The sequence below is a fragment of the Rhineura floridana genome, chromosome 6 (genome assembly GCF_030035675.1).
Source record: "Rhineura floridana isolate rRhiFlo1 chromosome 6, rRhiFlo1.hap2, whole genome shotgun sequence".
Classification (NCBI taxonomy): Eukaryota; Metazoa; Chordata; class Lepidosauria; order Squamata; family Rhineuridae; genus Rhineura; species Rhineura floridana.
In genome coordinates, this window is record NC_084485.1 from 149,859,713 (window position 1) to 149,875,127 (window position 15,415).

General features: G+C 40.6%; 1 protein-coding gene across 3 annotated transcripts in view; it reads right to left on the reverse strand.

Annotated features, from left to right (window-relative positions):
• Positions 1–1,015: 1,015 nt before the first annotated feature.
• Positions 1,016–15,415, reverse strand: part of DHX9 (DExH-box helicase 9) — a 29,591-nt gene continuing 15,191 nt past the window's right edge. For all 3 annotated transcript variants that reach the window (XM_061634071.1, XM_061634069.1, XM_061634072.1), the window contains 15 exons: positions 15,317–15,399; positions 14,423–14,579; positions 13,919–14,019; positions 12,939–13,152; positions 12,635–12,729; positions 12,472–12,545; positions 9,728–9,880; positions 8,701–8,861; positions 7,710–7,821; positions 7,206–7,367; positions 6,935–7,062; positions 6,001–6,230; positions 4,848–4,963; positions 3,965–4,165; positions 1,016–1,910 (listed from right to left, as the gene is read on the reverse strand). In XM_061634071.1, coding sequence (XP_061490055.1) covers positions 1,583–1,910; positions 3,965–4,165; positions 4,848–4,963; positions 6,001–6,230; positions 6,935–7,062; positions 7,206–7,367; positions 7,710–7,821; positions 8,701–8,861; positions 9,728–9,880; positions 12,472–12,545; positions 12,635–12,729; positions 12,939–13,152; positions 13,919–14,019; positions 14,423–14,579; positions 15,317–15,399 — 2,315 coding nt within the window. In that variant the 3' untranslated portion in view covers positions 1,016–1,582. The remainder of the gene's footprint in view (positions 1,911–3,964; positions 4,166–4,847; positions 4,964–6,000; positions 6,231–6,934; positions 7,063–7,205; positions 7,368–7,709; positions 7,822–8,700; positions 8,862–9,727; positions 9,881–12,471; positions 12,546–12,634; positions 12,730–12,938; positions 13,153–13,918; positions 14,020–14,422; positions 14,580–15,316; positions 15,400–15,415) is intronic.

Genomic DNA, 15,415 nt, shown 5'->3' on the forward strand with positions numbered 1-15,415 from the left:
TTCTTTGCATTTGTCTTCACAGTGGAGGATTTATTATTTAATTATTTTTTAATTTATATCTTGCCCTTCCTCTCAGCAGGAGTCCAGGGCGGCAAACAAAAGCAATAATACAAGGCAGATCCCTGTGCCTGAACTGACTTTTGCAAGAAGGGCGTCTGAGGAAAACAGTGGTGACAAGAGATGAAGTTCTAGGTTTAATAGACAAAAAAAACTCTGACAAATTGCCAGGTCCAGGGGTCATCCACCTAAGAGTTCTCAAATAACTCAAATATGAGATTGCTGATCTTCTAACAAAAATATGTAACTTATTCCTCAGACCTACCTCCATACCCAAGGACTAGAAAGCGGCAAACGTAATACCAATCTTTAAAGAGAGATTGGAGGGGGATCCCTGAAATTACCTGCTGGTTAGCTTAATGTTTCTACTGGGAAAACTGATAGAAAGTCTTTTGACAAGTCTCACTATGCCTGGAAAACACATATGATAGAGACTCTCCCTCCCTCTGTGAGTCTCCATACTAACTTTTATATTTTAACACAGGCAGAACTGTAATTCCTAGAAGTATACATTTTACAGTGATTACCCCATGCTGTGAAACATTCTTCCCTCTGAGGTCCAAAGTTCTACTTTGATGCTTACTATATGAAAGGTATGCAAGGTGTAACATTTTGTTTGTCTTTTGGATTGGCAGGCAAGGTGCTAGCTGATTTGGCAAGTATACAATGGAAGGGATGCTGTTTTATTCTTAACTGCCTGACATTTGGGGGGTTGTAACTGTTGTGTATTACAATATTAGCGTAGAAAAGCAGAATATTTTAAGCAGATAGTTTAAAATTCTGCCTCATGGACTCGGTATGGAAGGCTCCACACAGATCATATCAGCTTTGAAAAGGACAGGTAAACTCACTGGCAAGTCCTGAATTTCCTGCAAGTACAAAAATTTGTCAGACATTTAGAGATGTCAAAATGAAGCACTGTCTAGTACATCAATCCATTCAAAAAGAACTTGTTTTATTAGGATCAAAATGAACACATTATGGAATGCTATTGTAACAATCTGAATATTATATATATATCAGAACTCAAATCAATGTTTCAATCTATTGTCAACTTTAGGACGAAAACCAAAAACAGAAAGTGGCAAGCACCCAAAGAGCCAGAAATAAAAAAGGGGGAAACCCCAAGATGCTGAAAAATGTGTAGTTTATTTTCAAAAAAAGCCCAAAGTGTTTCGGCCACTTTGCTAGAAAAGAACATTGCAGACCAGTCCATGTAAGTAAAATTTTTGTACAGATTAGTTATGTAAGACGTGAGTTTATATTTCAATGTATTTTGTGTTATATGTGTAATAATGTAGTGTGTCTTTGTAATTTTAATCATAGCCCCTGACGAAGGCCAGATTATCCAGCAGCTGAAACGCATTGGGCTTTTTTTGAAAATAAACTACACGTTTTTCAGCATCTTGGGGGTTTATTTTTTTATTTCCAACTTTAGGATGAGAAACACTTCTACATTACAAGCAAAGAAATATACAAAAGAAAACAAGATCATGCATCATATTTGGGTGGTACTATTGTTTCTTCAGTATCCACCCCTACCACCCCATCCTCCTCTAAACCCACCTCCTCTATTTCCCCCACTTTGGTACCCTCCTGGACCTCGAAAGCCGCCGCCACCACCACCACCACCACCACCACCACCACCTCGAAAGCTACCTCCCCCAGCACCACCTGAATATCCCCTTCCCCCAGAGCCACCATGGTAAGAATTATAACCGCTTCCATATCCACCCCTGTAGCCACCACCTCCACTTCCATATCCACCCCTGTAGCCGCCACCTCCTCTTCCTCTGTAGCCACCGCCATTGTCATATCGAGCCATTTTGGGTGGACGAGGCCCATCGCCATACCTAGGAAACAAAATGAGAACCATTATTCATGTCTATAAAAGTTTGTGTACAATCCCTAAAAATATATTACTATGGCTCTTACGCTAGGAAATGTTTTTTCACATTGATAACTTGAAACATGAAAAGAAATAGCCTTCCTGTTAACTTTCCATTTCAAGACACTTAAATATTTTATTCTAAGGGTGAAGTTTTTCCTCTACATTACATTCTTCTCCTCTCTAAGAAGCCTCAACTATTTAATCCTCCCCTAAAGTATCAGCATTGTCTTTTTGTACCTTCTTGAGCTGGGGCAAAAGAAATGCACATCATGTTCCATAGGAGAACATAATGGCATGGCAACATCCATCACCCTAATTATTTTTTCTTCGTAACGCTGTATTTACCCTTCACTGCAGCACGCACTTTTAAATGGTCCTTGTTATAACTCAAAAATATAATTCCTGAGGAATTTTATTATGAGATATATGTACATCCTGCCTTATAACAAATATTTCAAGGTGGCTTAACAAAAAAAAAACCTTAGTAAAACCACATTAAAAAAAAAGCAAAGGATCACAGTAAAGGCAACAAAAAGAAGCCAATTAAAAGGGATCAGGTAAAAGCCCAAGGTAACAGGACTGATGTCATCTGGCGCTTGGTGCACATGCTTAGGGAATTCCCTAATATGGATGCCATCACACTCAAGGCCTTCTCTCTGGTAGCCACCCACCTAACTTTCGATGTCAGGATGCTCACAGAAGGTCCTTCAACAACTATCTTAAATTACTTGGCAGGTTGATATGGAGGAAAGTGATCTTTTAGATACCCAGGTCCCAGACTATTTGGGAATTCAAAAGTCAAAACCAGCACCTTGAACTGGGCTAGGAAATAAACTTGTAGCCAGAAGTACATTTCTGGGACATGGATAACTGTGGCCAGATCACTTGTCTCAATGTAGGGGTTGCAGCTGAATCCTAGCTAAAGCTGGTGAAAAACCCAGAAAGTTACTGCTGCAGCCTAGACATCCATAGTACTCCTGGACCAAGCCATATCTCTAAGCCTCCAACCTGGTGCTTAAGGGGAAATGCAACCCTATCCAGAATGTGTAAACACCTTTTCCTAACTGATAGGCTATTCATCAACATCACCCGTCTTACCTTGATTAATAATCTTTTTACCAATAATTACAAGCAATTCATTTAACAAAAATAGTGGATTTTTTCACTGTGCATTATTTGCACTTACTACCATTAAATTTCATCTGCCATTTTCTTGACTTACCACCCTGACACCCTTTCAGAGTCTTCTATACTATTTGCTTATTTTACTATCCTGAAATTTCGGTATTAATCCACAAATAAGGCCAGCTGAACTAAGTAGTTTTCCAATATGAATTCCCGTGGACTCCACTGTGAATATTGCCCATTTATTCCAGCTGATCTTTGCGATATTTCTGGCTAAAACACCTTTGCATCTCAGGAAATTTAAACAAGTGAAAATACTGCATTAGAACTGTAAGACAGGTGGGACAATGTTTTTCTATTGAGGCCTGCATTCCATTGGGGGTAATCTGTCAGGGGCCACATGCCAGAGACAAAATTGTTCTAGATTCTTGCAGATTAGTTAATGATCATGCCGCTCAAATTTTCATCATGGCTAACTCAAGATTAGAATTTCCAATCCTATATAGGTTTCCACAGAAATAAGCCCCACTGGGTCTGATGGGGTTGCTTTCAAATAAGTATACAGAGGGTTTTTTTTTTTTTTAGTACATCAGACCAATGCAGCTACTGTTTTGAAAAGCAAGAGGTTTCTTTCTATGGACATGTGCACACATGCAAACAGAAGAAGTCTAGCAATTTGTGTTCCCTAAAAGCAGGGGGGGGACTTCTTTTACCAAAGCCATGCAACCAAGAAAAAAATATTTATATAAAATAAAATACCCGTCCAACTGTTGAAACTACATAGAAAGAAAACCAGGAAAAAAGAAGGAAACAAATCAGAAGTAACTATAATGGGACAAAAGATGGAGCAGTTTCAAGAGTGTTGGGGGGGGCACATAACTTGGAGCTAACCTCATAGTGCCTCCTGTGAGGTTGATGCCAGCAGATAATGGCTTGGAGATTTCACAAATTACATTCAGCATGTGCTTGTTCACTGGGTCTAGGTCACTGATGATTTCTGGATTTTTAGTTACTTCCACTACAAGGGCTTCCATTGCTGCGCGCAAGGCAGCGATACAGGCAGCTGCACTGTGAGGCATACACAGTTTGATCCTAAAGAAAGAAGGCAATTTAGCAAATGAATATATCCATCCTGAATACCTAGCACTTTCCACTTAATTAGCAGAACAGTTCCACCCGTTGTGTATCAACTCTGTATTATCATTTTCTCCAATAAAGTCTGGTAACTGAAACTTTGTAAGAAAACTGAGAATTCTGATGGGGCCGTTTTGACAGGAAAGGGAGTGCAACTGCAAATTTTGTTTTTAAGGGTTTTTTTATGCCTTCAAAACTCTGTTTTAATAACTGCTGGGTTTCTCTCTTACACTCCCACATCTGATACCTCAACACTACAGATCAATACTTGACCAGACCCTAACCATTCCGTTAAGAACACAAACCATGATGTCAAAGGCTTTCCTGCAGAAGAAACGCTGCTAGTATTCACACTGGTACAAAGGTGCAGACATGCAAGATTAATTTCATGAGCGTAGTGGCTTTTGTTAAGATTCAAGAGCAGGAACGCGGCTTCTCACTGAGTACCTCAAGATTTCAAATTAACAAGTGACAATTGCTAAACAAATTATTATCTCCCTTTAAACTAAGATAACATTCCAACAAAATGTATCTGTTCTTACACTTCCTTATACAGCCCTTTTAGGCTATGAAACCAACTGTTGTACCTCACAGTCATCCCACATGCATTTAACATCCACAGTCAGCCAAAAGTTCTTACCAGTCATCCAACATAATAATCTCTCCATCAGATACAACTTTCTTGGAGCCAAAGAGAAGCAGCTGCAAAGGGCTCACTAAGGTCATTGCTTTGGCAGAGATGGCTCGTGTCCGGATCTGTGGATAGAGAAACATACAGAGGTCTGTGTGGATTATGGCAGCATGCATTATGGTGCATGATATGAAATCATAGGCAGTATTCTACTAACACCCCAAATCTGCTCCAGAGGGTTGGGAGAACCAGCAGAACAGATTTTGGGGGCATATGGGGGAGGAGAGCAGAGAAAGTCCCATGGCTCTAGCAGTAATCCTTGTGCTGATGGGACCCTGGATTTAGCACTACATTGAACTAAGAACCCCATGACAGCATTCTGGCTTATATAAAACAATACAAAAAGGTTTCATAGTGACAATGAGAAGACTGAAACTGTCCCAAGAGAAGAATGGCTCCTATGTCTTTCTGATTTGCTTTATCCCTAACTAGTCTGTCTGCTCCCCTCCTCCCTTGCCCTAAAAATCTCAAATACTGAAATCACACCTATTCAAGTTTAATTTCCAGAAATGCATAAAATTTATTCTAAGTGCTCAGTATTTTCTACAGTGGGAAACAAGACTATTTCTTTCCGTGGCTATAAAAACCTAGAGCTACTAAAAAGTTACAAAGCTCTAGCGACGTGGTAGCATAATACCACAAAATTGGATTTCAACTGGACTTTAAAGTCATTACTTGTTGATAAAGAACGCTGTACTTATTATTCTAAACCAGGTTCCCTGAATTATTAATTTACGTATATCATTTAATGCCAAAATAAGCAGAATACCCAGTAGTCTTCAACTTTTTCAGTCCCAGGACCCACCTTTAAAAGTGTACATTTGGTGCCCCCTTTCTTAATTTATTACTAAATATTTATATGGTGGCAGTACTGCTATTGCAACCTGCCTTAGATCATGCTACAACACCGTAGTGGGTCTCAACTCTCTAGCTGTAGGCCATGTCTTAGACAATGCAGGGATGGCATTGTGAAAGTTCTCACATTGCAGTCACAGAATTTTCATTAAAAAACAAACGCAACCATACCACTCCTATTGTTTAAAACCATACTCAAACATGCATGCTAATTTGATAACACAGCATTTATTTCACATTTGCCTACCTTTTCTCCAAAAACAAAAAATGGACACGGGTACTTCATGTCCTGACTACTAAATGGGCAGTTAACAGAAGATTTGTGGATTAGTGCATTGCGACCCTCGGTAGTTAGAATCTTCCTCTTTTCCTTGTGGAAGCAAACATTGGGATACAAGCCAAAGGCCAGGAGAGAGATGACAACATCTAGACTATTATCTGGTCCACTGTTGTTAAATGTTTGGGTCATCAAACACTCTGGAAAAGAAAACAGAAAGTTGCCTTACCTCTGCATCTTGCACAAAGTAATGAAAACCTAATAATTCAAGCTGAATAGTGTTTAAGTATTTGAATTTTCAGTTCACATCTATTTCTTGAGTGTTGTAAACTCAAAGTACACACTCATTCTACAAATATAAAATATTTGTTTGCAATGGAGAAATTAAATACTTAGGATTTTTTTAGTATTTCCTTTAAAACTGAAGTACTACTTGGAAAACCATGTTTCCTTCCCTACAATACAATCAGGAAGAAGCAGCTAGCACAGCTGGGGACCTAATATAGCAACAGTAGATCTAGCAACTGCATGTCTAGAGGTCTCACATTTTAAAATTCCCTATGTGTTTATGTAATTCAATCCAAAATGGGATTAAGACTACTGGAGAATTAATCTAGAACGGTGGAATTAAATTCTGAGGAAAACAAGATACGTTGGGCCACATTTTAGAGTGCATCCCCTGCCACCAACCATTGCAATACAAGCTGCATGGCCACAGGTGACTCTCCATATCTCAAATGTTACAAGTGTTAAAAAACCTCTAACCAAATCATGTGCGACAGAAACATTCATCATGGGTCTGCACTGCCACATATTTGTTTATTAGGCTGGTCTCCCAATATTCAGTCCCTCCAATCTTGAAATTACTTTTTTCAAGTTTTGTTACATTCACACGGCATTTTACCTTCTGGGAATCCAGAACTGACAAGAATATCTTTCAACTGCACTTTAGCTTCCCACGTCATTCTAAGAGTAGCCATGTTGAGTCTCTTGTGCTCACAGAAACGTATTTCTGCATTTTCCCCACCCATTCTGCAAAAGGAAAAATGGACAAGACAGACTGATTTGCAAGTCACTCCACAGTAAAGATTGATGCGCTGAACTTTTTATAGAAAGCAGGATGCCTTGTAGGTAATGTGGCTGTTCACAGCTTATACTGTCCTAAATCAATTTACCTTGCATTATCCCAGGCTTGGAAAACTGACAGCAGGGCCACATGATCAGAAAACCGGTTTCCAGCAAAATTCCTGTGGACGTAACCCAGCCTCTTCCCTTCGCTAATGAATGGCTCAGGGAAGCAGGTGGCTGCAGAGATAGTACATACAGCATCTCCCACACTGAAACAGAAACCACAGAATGAATTTTCTCATGGCCTTGCTACTAACAGCTAGAGATCCACTTCAACAAAACCAGATACCTAACTATGTTATTAACAGTCATAATGTACAGGAGAATTCACTGGTGTTGATATTAGAAAGGGGGAGGCTAGCCTCAATTATTTCAGCCCATTCATTTTCCCAAGTTTGGATCTTAAATAACATCTACATAGATTAATATTTGGTCTCATGTTTTTTTAAGTTGATCTCCAACAGAATTCACACCTTTTCATTTAGAGTACAATCATACTCAGTCCTCCTATTAATTCACACATACTTCTAATCTTACGAAATGGCACTTACTAGAAAATGCATCCCATTATCATCATTTTTCCAAGGCGAGGTTCAATGGGCAGCCTAGCTAAAATTCTCCCAAGAGGTGTCAGTTCATCATTGGAGTCCAGTGCATCAAGCTCTGAAAAGATAAAAAGTGTGCATTAGAAAATCTGTTGGGTTCAAAGTAATCGTTCATTCATCTGCACAGCTGATGGAATCAAAATGAAGAGCTGTTGCCTACCAGCCCTGCTTGCAAGCATCCAAAAAGGCATCAGGGCTGGCTGTGGTTGGAAATAAAATGCGGGACTACATGGACCTTGCTTGAATTTACCATGACAATTCTTAGAGAACTGATGAGAAGTGGAAAAAAGACCAAAAATAGCCAATATAAAAAAAGCAAATGTAATGTATAATTGAAAACTGTTACCAAAAAATGACAAAAATCTGATAGAGGTTAGAAGGGAGGATACTGGAAAAAAGGCCTCTTCTTTCAACAACAGTCAATATACACAGGCTGCAGAGGTTAGCGACTCTACCGCAGAAAAGGGCTTTTTCCCGGTATCCACCCATCTCACCTCTGAAAGCGACAGCAATCAGATGAAGCTCTCAACTAATGGTCAGGATTGTACTGGAGAAAGCAGTCCTTTGCACATCACAGTCCAGCCATTTAGGGCTTTACAGGTTAAAACAAGTACTTGTTTTTGTAAATAAAGCAGGAGTAAATTAAGATTTTAAAACATGTTCACCCCACTGAGTCCCAGTGAATGACTTAGCTGCCATATCGTGGAGAAAACTGAAGATTTCAGAGGCAAGAAACATGTATAAAACAACTGCACGAACCAATTCACAGATGTATCAGATGATAAACTACGGAGTGTATCTGTGTATGTGTATATATATATATATATATATATGCGTGTGTGTGTATAATAAACTATATAAGAGAATGTATGACATGGGAGTTTTAAGGAGGGAGACTACCTCCTATGCTGACTGACAGGAAGAATCAGCCAACTACCTCTGAGTGTGTGTTCTGCTTCAATCACTGCATCCAAAGGGGGTGGCTCTATAGCTTTGGCAAGAAACTGTCCAATCCCTCCCAGTCTTAACAGTTTGATGCTCAAAGCAATTTCATGTAGCGGTGTTCGGAACATCTCAGGAGTCATATGAGTCTCAAGCCTGGAGACAAAATGGAGAGGAGAAAAGATTTTGGACATATTCATGTCAACTGGTAATAATACTAATACTTTTATTTTCTCTACTCCTGCCAAAACCGATCCCTAAAACCACCTATATATGCCACAAGAGAGCTTACTGCTTAGCAGTGTAACAATCCTTCTCGGGCTCCCCAAAATGTGAACTAAACTAAAGAGAAGTGTGAGCAGGGGGTGCTTATTTGTGTAGATGCCTAGCTGATAATCTCTTGTTTACACAGAACTTGTTAGGGTTCAACATCATCTGGGGAGCCACAGGGTCCCCATTCACATCTCAGAGTCAAACCAGAGGTGTGGTATGTGTGTGTGGTGTGTTTACTACAACGCACACTCCCCAGTAAGGCTATGAAGGGGGTGTGGGGTACCCATCCTCTTTTGCGTTAAGCCATTTTCTCCCTGTCAGCTCACTTCTGGCATCAGGCAGGCAGGAAGGTTTTTTCCAAGCAGCCGAGGCTGGGAGCTAAGGTGGTGGTGGTACTCTCGTTCTTCATTTTTCTTGTTAAAAGTTAAACATGCACATGGGGGATGAGTACTTAACAGATATGCCTATATAGTTTGGCTCTTAGTGAGAGTAGAGGAGATGCAATCCATTAGTGGAAGCTTGCAGAGTAGTAGTAATAGCAAAGTGAACAAGTTCATTTCAAATATAGAATATAAAATTGCCTAACTGAAAACAGTGCAGGTTTAAATGACAGGCTACCACCATTCCTCTTTATTTCTACCCTAAGGAAACACAATTTGTACCTATTACCTCATCTCTCCGGGGTTGAGTTCATCTGGTTTTCCCAGTTCAGTTTAACTGTTTTATGGAGTGGCAGAGCGCAACCCTACCTTTCAAAACGAGCTCTGCTGCAGAGATGGAAACAGAATCCAGGACGGACACGGCCAGCTCGTCCTTTCCGCTGCTCCAGGTTAGTCTTTGAAGCCCAGACAGTGGCATAGTTGGTCATATTGTTGTGAGCAGTGAAGAGCTTCACCTTTTGTCTGGGAAGTTAAGTTAGAAAAATAACTCCCAAGTTCTCAAATACTGAATTCAAAGCAAAGTAAAATCAGATGCTCAAAACCTTTCAAGGCGTTAGCACACAGAGGTAGTTTGTAATACAATCCAGGATCGTTCAAGTTTGAGATGGTTTAAGGAGCTCTCCGATCTTCCCTTATGGACACCTTAACAACAGCGTGGCTTGTGATGTGTTAGGCAGCGGTTCCCAAACTGTGGCCTGCAAGCTTCATTCATACTGGATTTGTGGTGGAAGATGGGAGACTGCACATTCATACTGGATTTTAATTGTATTTGAATCTCTTCTCTTATTTCCTATATTGTACATTACTGTATTACAAAGTAAATTCTATGGGATACAATAGAATATAATACATAAGAAATAAAAAAAGCAATTGAAATACAATTAACAACCATACAGCATCGAACACAGCACATTACAATTGCTACAACAGGCAGAAAAATCATTAAGTGGTCTGCCAAGGCCCTCATCAATTTTCAAGTGGTTCATGGGGGGAAAATGGGGAAATATTGCCTTAGGACGAGGAGACAGCTATAGATCAGCCACTAAAGTGGCAGTGACTGCAGTATAAATATACCAGGAAAGGGGGGGATTAACATATAATTTTAGCAAACCAACCATATACAACTGATAGCATGGGATAGAAGGAATTAAAATTGGAGAAATGGTAGGTCCTAAACTGGAGAGGAGTTCTTTACCCCCCTCCCCTCCAGAAGATGACATAGCTAGCCTAACTTGATTTCTATCTCTAAGCAGCAAAGGTACCCAATCCAGATTGCCATACTACTCTAAAGCAGGAGGAAGTTTAAGAGCAGAGCGGTTAAGAACTATTCATAGGCAGTCCAGCAAATTTCCAAGGCTGAAATTACACACGACTTCAAAGCCTCTTGGCTTTAGCTTTTATGCTTTTAAATCTGTAGCAGCCACAGTGGCCCAGTTTCCAGGTACAGGGAGAAGCAGTATCTTAACTCTCTCTCCCCCCCCTTCTCAGTTTGCCAAGTCAGTGTAGATTCTTCCAATCCCCCCAAGCTGTATTTAGCCCCTCAGAGTATAACAAACAGGTATGCTATGTGGCCAAAAGAAGCTTGGGAAGGGGAGGAGAGGTCGAGTCAATTTGAAGATGGGAACTGGTGAAGATGACAGTATTCAGATGCCCCCCCCATTCTCTCACACCAGTTTGCCAATGGAGACTGCAGTCTGAAAAGCTGCTTTAGGTTAAAAAAATATTGGGAACTCCACGATGAGTAACAGTTTTTAACATTTTAAAGGAATGCTCAATTTCCTACATTATTCTTAGGATAACCCAAAGGCAATTGTATACAACCAGGTGAAGAGGGCACATCTGGTGGGACTGAGGCTCAGCATGCCCTTTGTGCTCTCATGGGAAGCCATTCAAAGTGATGGCTTTAACTTTCAAAGCCCCATAGCAGCTTGGGACCTGGGTACCAGCCAAGGTATCAAGATCTTCCTCCATGGCCCTTCTATGAGGCCTCTGCCATTGGAGATAAGGGGCCTACCGTTTTGGGCTGCCCTTTGTGAGAGTGCCAGAAACAGGGGTTGTAAAGTTCTTGGCCACTGTCCACCCCTGCTTGTTTGGATGATGCTAGGCAGAGGACAAGCACCTCTGAAGACAAGCAGCCAAATAATGGCCTCCTACACCTACCTTCCCTGCAGGAAAGCAAAATGGGGAACATGCTGGCTTAATATGATGGGCCCACCCACCAGCAGCAGACAAGCCCGTCCAGCTCCCCCCCTTCCTATTCCAGGCCAGGAAAGGGCAAGGGCTTGCTGGTTTACCTTTGCATTGCCAAGGAACTCTAATCAACTCAACAACACAGCAGTGGAACCTCTCCCAGCTTTTCTTACGCCTTGGGACAAGGGAGGGAGGGATAGCCATGGATAATCCCCAGTTGCTCCAAGGCAGGCTCCTCCTCACATTCACCAGAGCACGGTGGTACACTTGCCAGGATGAGCAAAAATGTAGAAGCCTGATGGAATCTGTAGAATTAGCTTCACAGTGCCAGATGTTTCATGCATCCTCTTAATTTGTGCACATGTATAGTACCATTGTTACATGACACATTTAATGAGAGACGAACCCAGCTTGCAACGATACTGCCCGTCCTGCTCCCATACAAGTTTATAAAGTATAGTTTCAAGCTGTGTTAAGTCTTCTCCTTGCCTCATACCTCATTTGTATTTTATGAACTAGTGGAGAAAAGCCTCTCATTTCAAGTATCCTTTTCCCAGTCACTTTCTTTTAAATCTCGTCTATCCTGCTGCCGCATCACATCCATGCTGCCCTGACACATAACAAGCACCCTACATACACCTATCTCCTCAAATACGCTTATTTATGTGTTCCACCTGGTAGGAAACACGAGTTTCCCTCAATCTTCACCTTTCCTCTAGATGTTTATTTAACCTGGTGGTACTTAACAGTAAAAGGTGAACAAAGCTCTTGAAGCCTACGTTTCCTGGCACACAGGGCAACATTACATAACACCACAGAACGCATTTTGCTGAACAAACCAAACAAGAGGAGCAAAAACTCACTTGCAAGAGTCAATAACATAGACAACATCGTTGATGGTAATACTGGTCTCTGCAATGTTGGTGGATAAAATTACCTGGGAAGACAAACAGAAATTTATTTTGAATACAAGATCACCTAGGACTGCCTATTATCCTCTGCCTAGAGTCCATAAGGGAGACTCACCTTGGTCATCCCGGGGGGCACTGCATCGAACACTTTGCGCTGCTCCTCTCGAGGAATCTGGGAATGCAGAGGAAGAATTCTGTACCGCTGACTTCCTACAATAGAAGCACACAGAAGTAACATTATAAAAGTCCACATGTACAAGTACGCAACTTTCTCTCACCCACTATTTTTTAAAACTGCTGTTCATTCTCTTTCAGCCACTGACTCCTTGCACATAAGGGAGCCCGAGATCTCTTTCACCTTTATGAACACACCAGAAAAGGAGGGGGGAAACAGGAAGAAAGCTGAAAACCGCTTGTACCAAAGTGTGGATTCATTTCCAAGTACTTCTGCATGGTGTATATCAGATTCCAGCCAGGCAAGAAGACAAGGACTGCTCCTGGGGCATTCAGGGTCTCAATGTACTTTAACAGGGCCTCAATGAGCTCAAAGGGGGTTTCCTTCTCATTCAGCTGGGCCATGCGGCGCTTGGTTTCTGGGCCATATTCATCACTACAGACAAGGTTGCAATTGGCCTACAAGAGAAGAGAAAATGGCACTTGGAAAACACCTTTCCTACTAACAGTATATTTATGCAGACGCATCAGTGCCTAGAATAGGAAGGACTGCACTGACAGGCTCAGTTCTCACTGCTCAAAGGCCTGAACCTTATTCTGACCCTACTTCCAAAATTACATTTTAAGAAATTTGTGGCCAAATCCCAGCTTTTCATCCAGTAAGAGATGACGACTGTAAATTTGGAATAGCCAAGCAGGTTCTAATAAAAGGGGATGAAAGTAAGGTTTTCATTTACCTATTATTTATTTTAAACATTTGTAGCCTTTCCCTTGTTTGATGCCCAAGACATAATAAAAACACTAAGACAACAAATATAGAATATAAAAACCACCACCCGAGAGAAAGAGAGAGAGAGAGAGAGAGAGAGAGAGAGAGGTTTTGCTATCAAAATGAAAGCAGAAAACAGAATTAGAGTATTAAGCTATTTTACTGGTATCACAGAATGATCCTTCCAATAAGCTATAGTAAACTCCTCTGTAAGTCCCAACATACTTAGTTACAAACTGTCCTGACTCCTAAGCGAAGTGCAGTCTTGCTTTCTACAGGGGAGAAGAATATATTTTATTTTTGCTTATTATAAAAAAATAGTCTGTCAAAGCAGCATACATATAAAAACTTGAATGAAATAAATAAAATCTTACATTATTCTAAGTATCCATTAACATTACTGTTCTTATGAGTCCTGCTGAAATTTTATATGGGGAAAACCCCTAGCCTACGTACATCATCATCATCGCCACCTTCTTCATCCTTATCTTTCTTCTTCTTGTCCTTTGGTGGAGGAATAAATTTCGTCATCTGAATGCAGTCTTCCAGAAAATACTCTAAAACAGAGATAATGTTTGCCTTAGTTTAGGGATTATCTTATGAGCTAACCACTTAAAAGGATTCTGCAGGGGTCTCCAGCAGGGTGACCCAGAAGATTCTGAAGATGCTCACATCCCTCATACCCAAAACAAACATTGGTGAAAACTGTAAAAACAAACTCCAAATTACTGGTGCTTGTCTCTCTCTCCGCATAAAAGGTACAATACAAATAGAGGTCTTATAAGCTTTTAAAATATAAAATCTGTTACACTAGCAACTCAATTATGTCAGCTCTGTAATTCATGTCAAGTGTTTTAACACTGTAAGAGTAACACCTGGACACTATATAGCGTTGTCTCCTTTATTCCACCAAAGCAAGCAGGAGCAGCTTTTCAGATACTCCCTTGGGCGCTCATTCACCTTCCACTGGGTAGGTTCTGCCAAAGACTTCAATGATGGGGCAATTAAAGAAGTATTCACAGAACATGCTGGTATCAATGGTGGCAGACATGAGGATGACTCTGATTTCAGGGTAGGCCTGAACAACATCCCGCAGAACCACCAGCAGGAAGTCAGTCTGTAGAGAAAAAGAGAACATTCCTTTAAAAAATAAATACTTCTGAATTCTGGTGGTGAATCTCCAATCATATTTAAGTTGACTATGGACTTTAGCACATACATTACTGTATATCAAGGAATGGCCAGTTGAGGTACTTACCAAGAATGTAACTAACTTAGCATTTATATAGCAATTGTTCAAAATACTTTGCATCCTTACCTTGTAACCTTACAACAGAGCTGGGGAAGCTGTGGCCCTTTCGATGTTGTTGGACTCCAACTCCCATCAGCCTCAGCCTACATGATCTACGATATGGAATGATGGAGGTTGTCGTCCAACAACATCTGCAACATCTGGATAGTCACAGATTCCTCAACCCTGAAAGGCTTATTATCCCTATTTTTATTTATTCATACAAATGTTTACATCTCACTTTCCCCCTCCAAATTTCAAAGCGGCCAGCAAGATATAAAAACAAAAACAAAGAAGAAAAACAACAGTAATTAAAACTATTACCAAACACAGCACAAGACTGAAAGCAGCGTTTCGAAAAGGTGGGCCATGAGATATTGCTGGCAGAAGGAAAGGTGGCTTGCATAAGGTTTCTCAGTGAATTCATGACAGAGATTACATTCATATTGGAGGCTTCCTAATTTATAGCTCAGTCTCTTAGTCGCAATGCTATAACTAAGGTGCACTGTGATCCAATCCCTACACAAAGTAATATTAATGTAACATCAATGTATCAAGCTTACATTAATGTCTCTCTCATGGATTTCATCCACAATAACATGACTGATTCCACGGATGCCAGCTTCCAGTTTTCGTAGGAGGACACCTTAAAGGAAAACAAA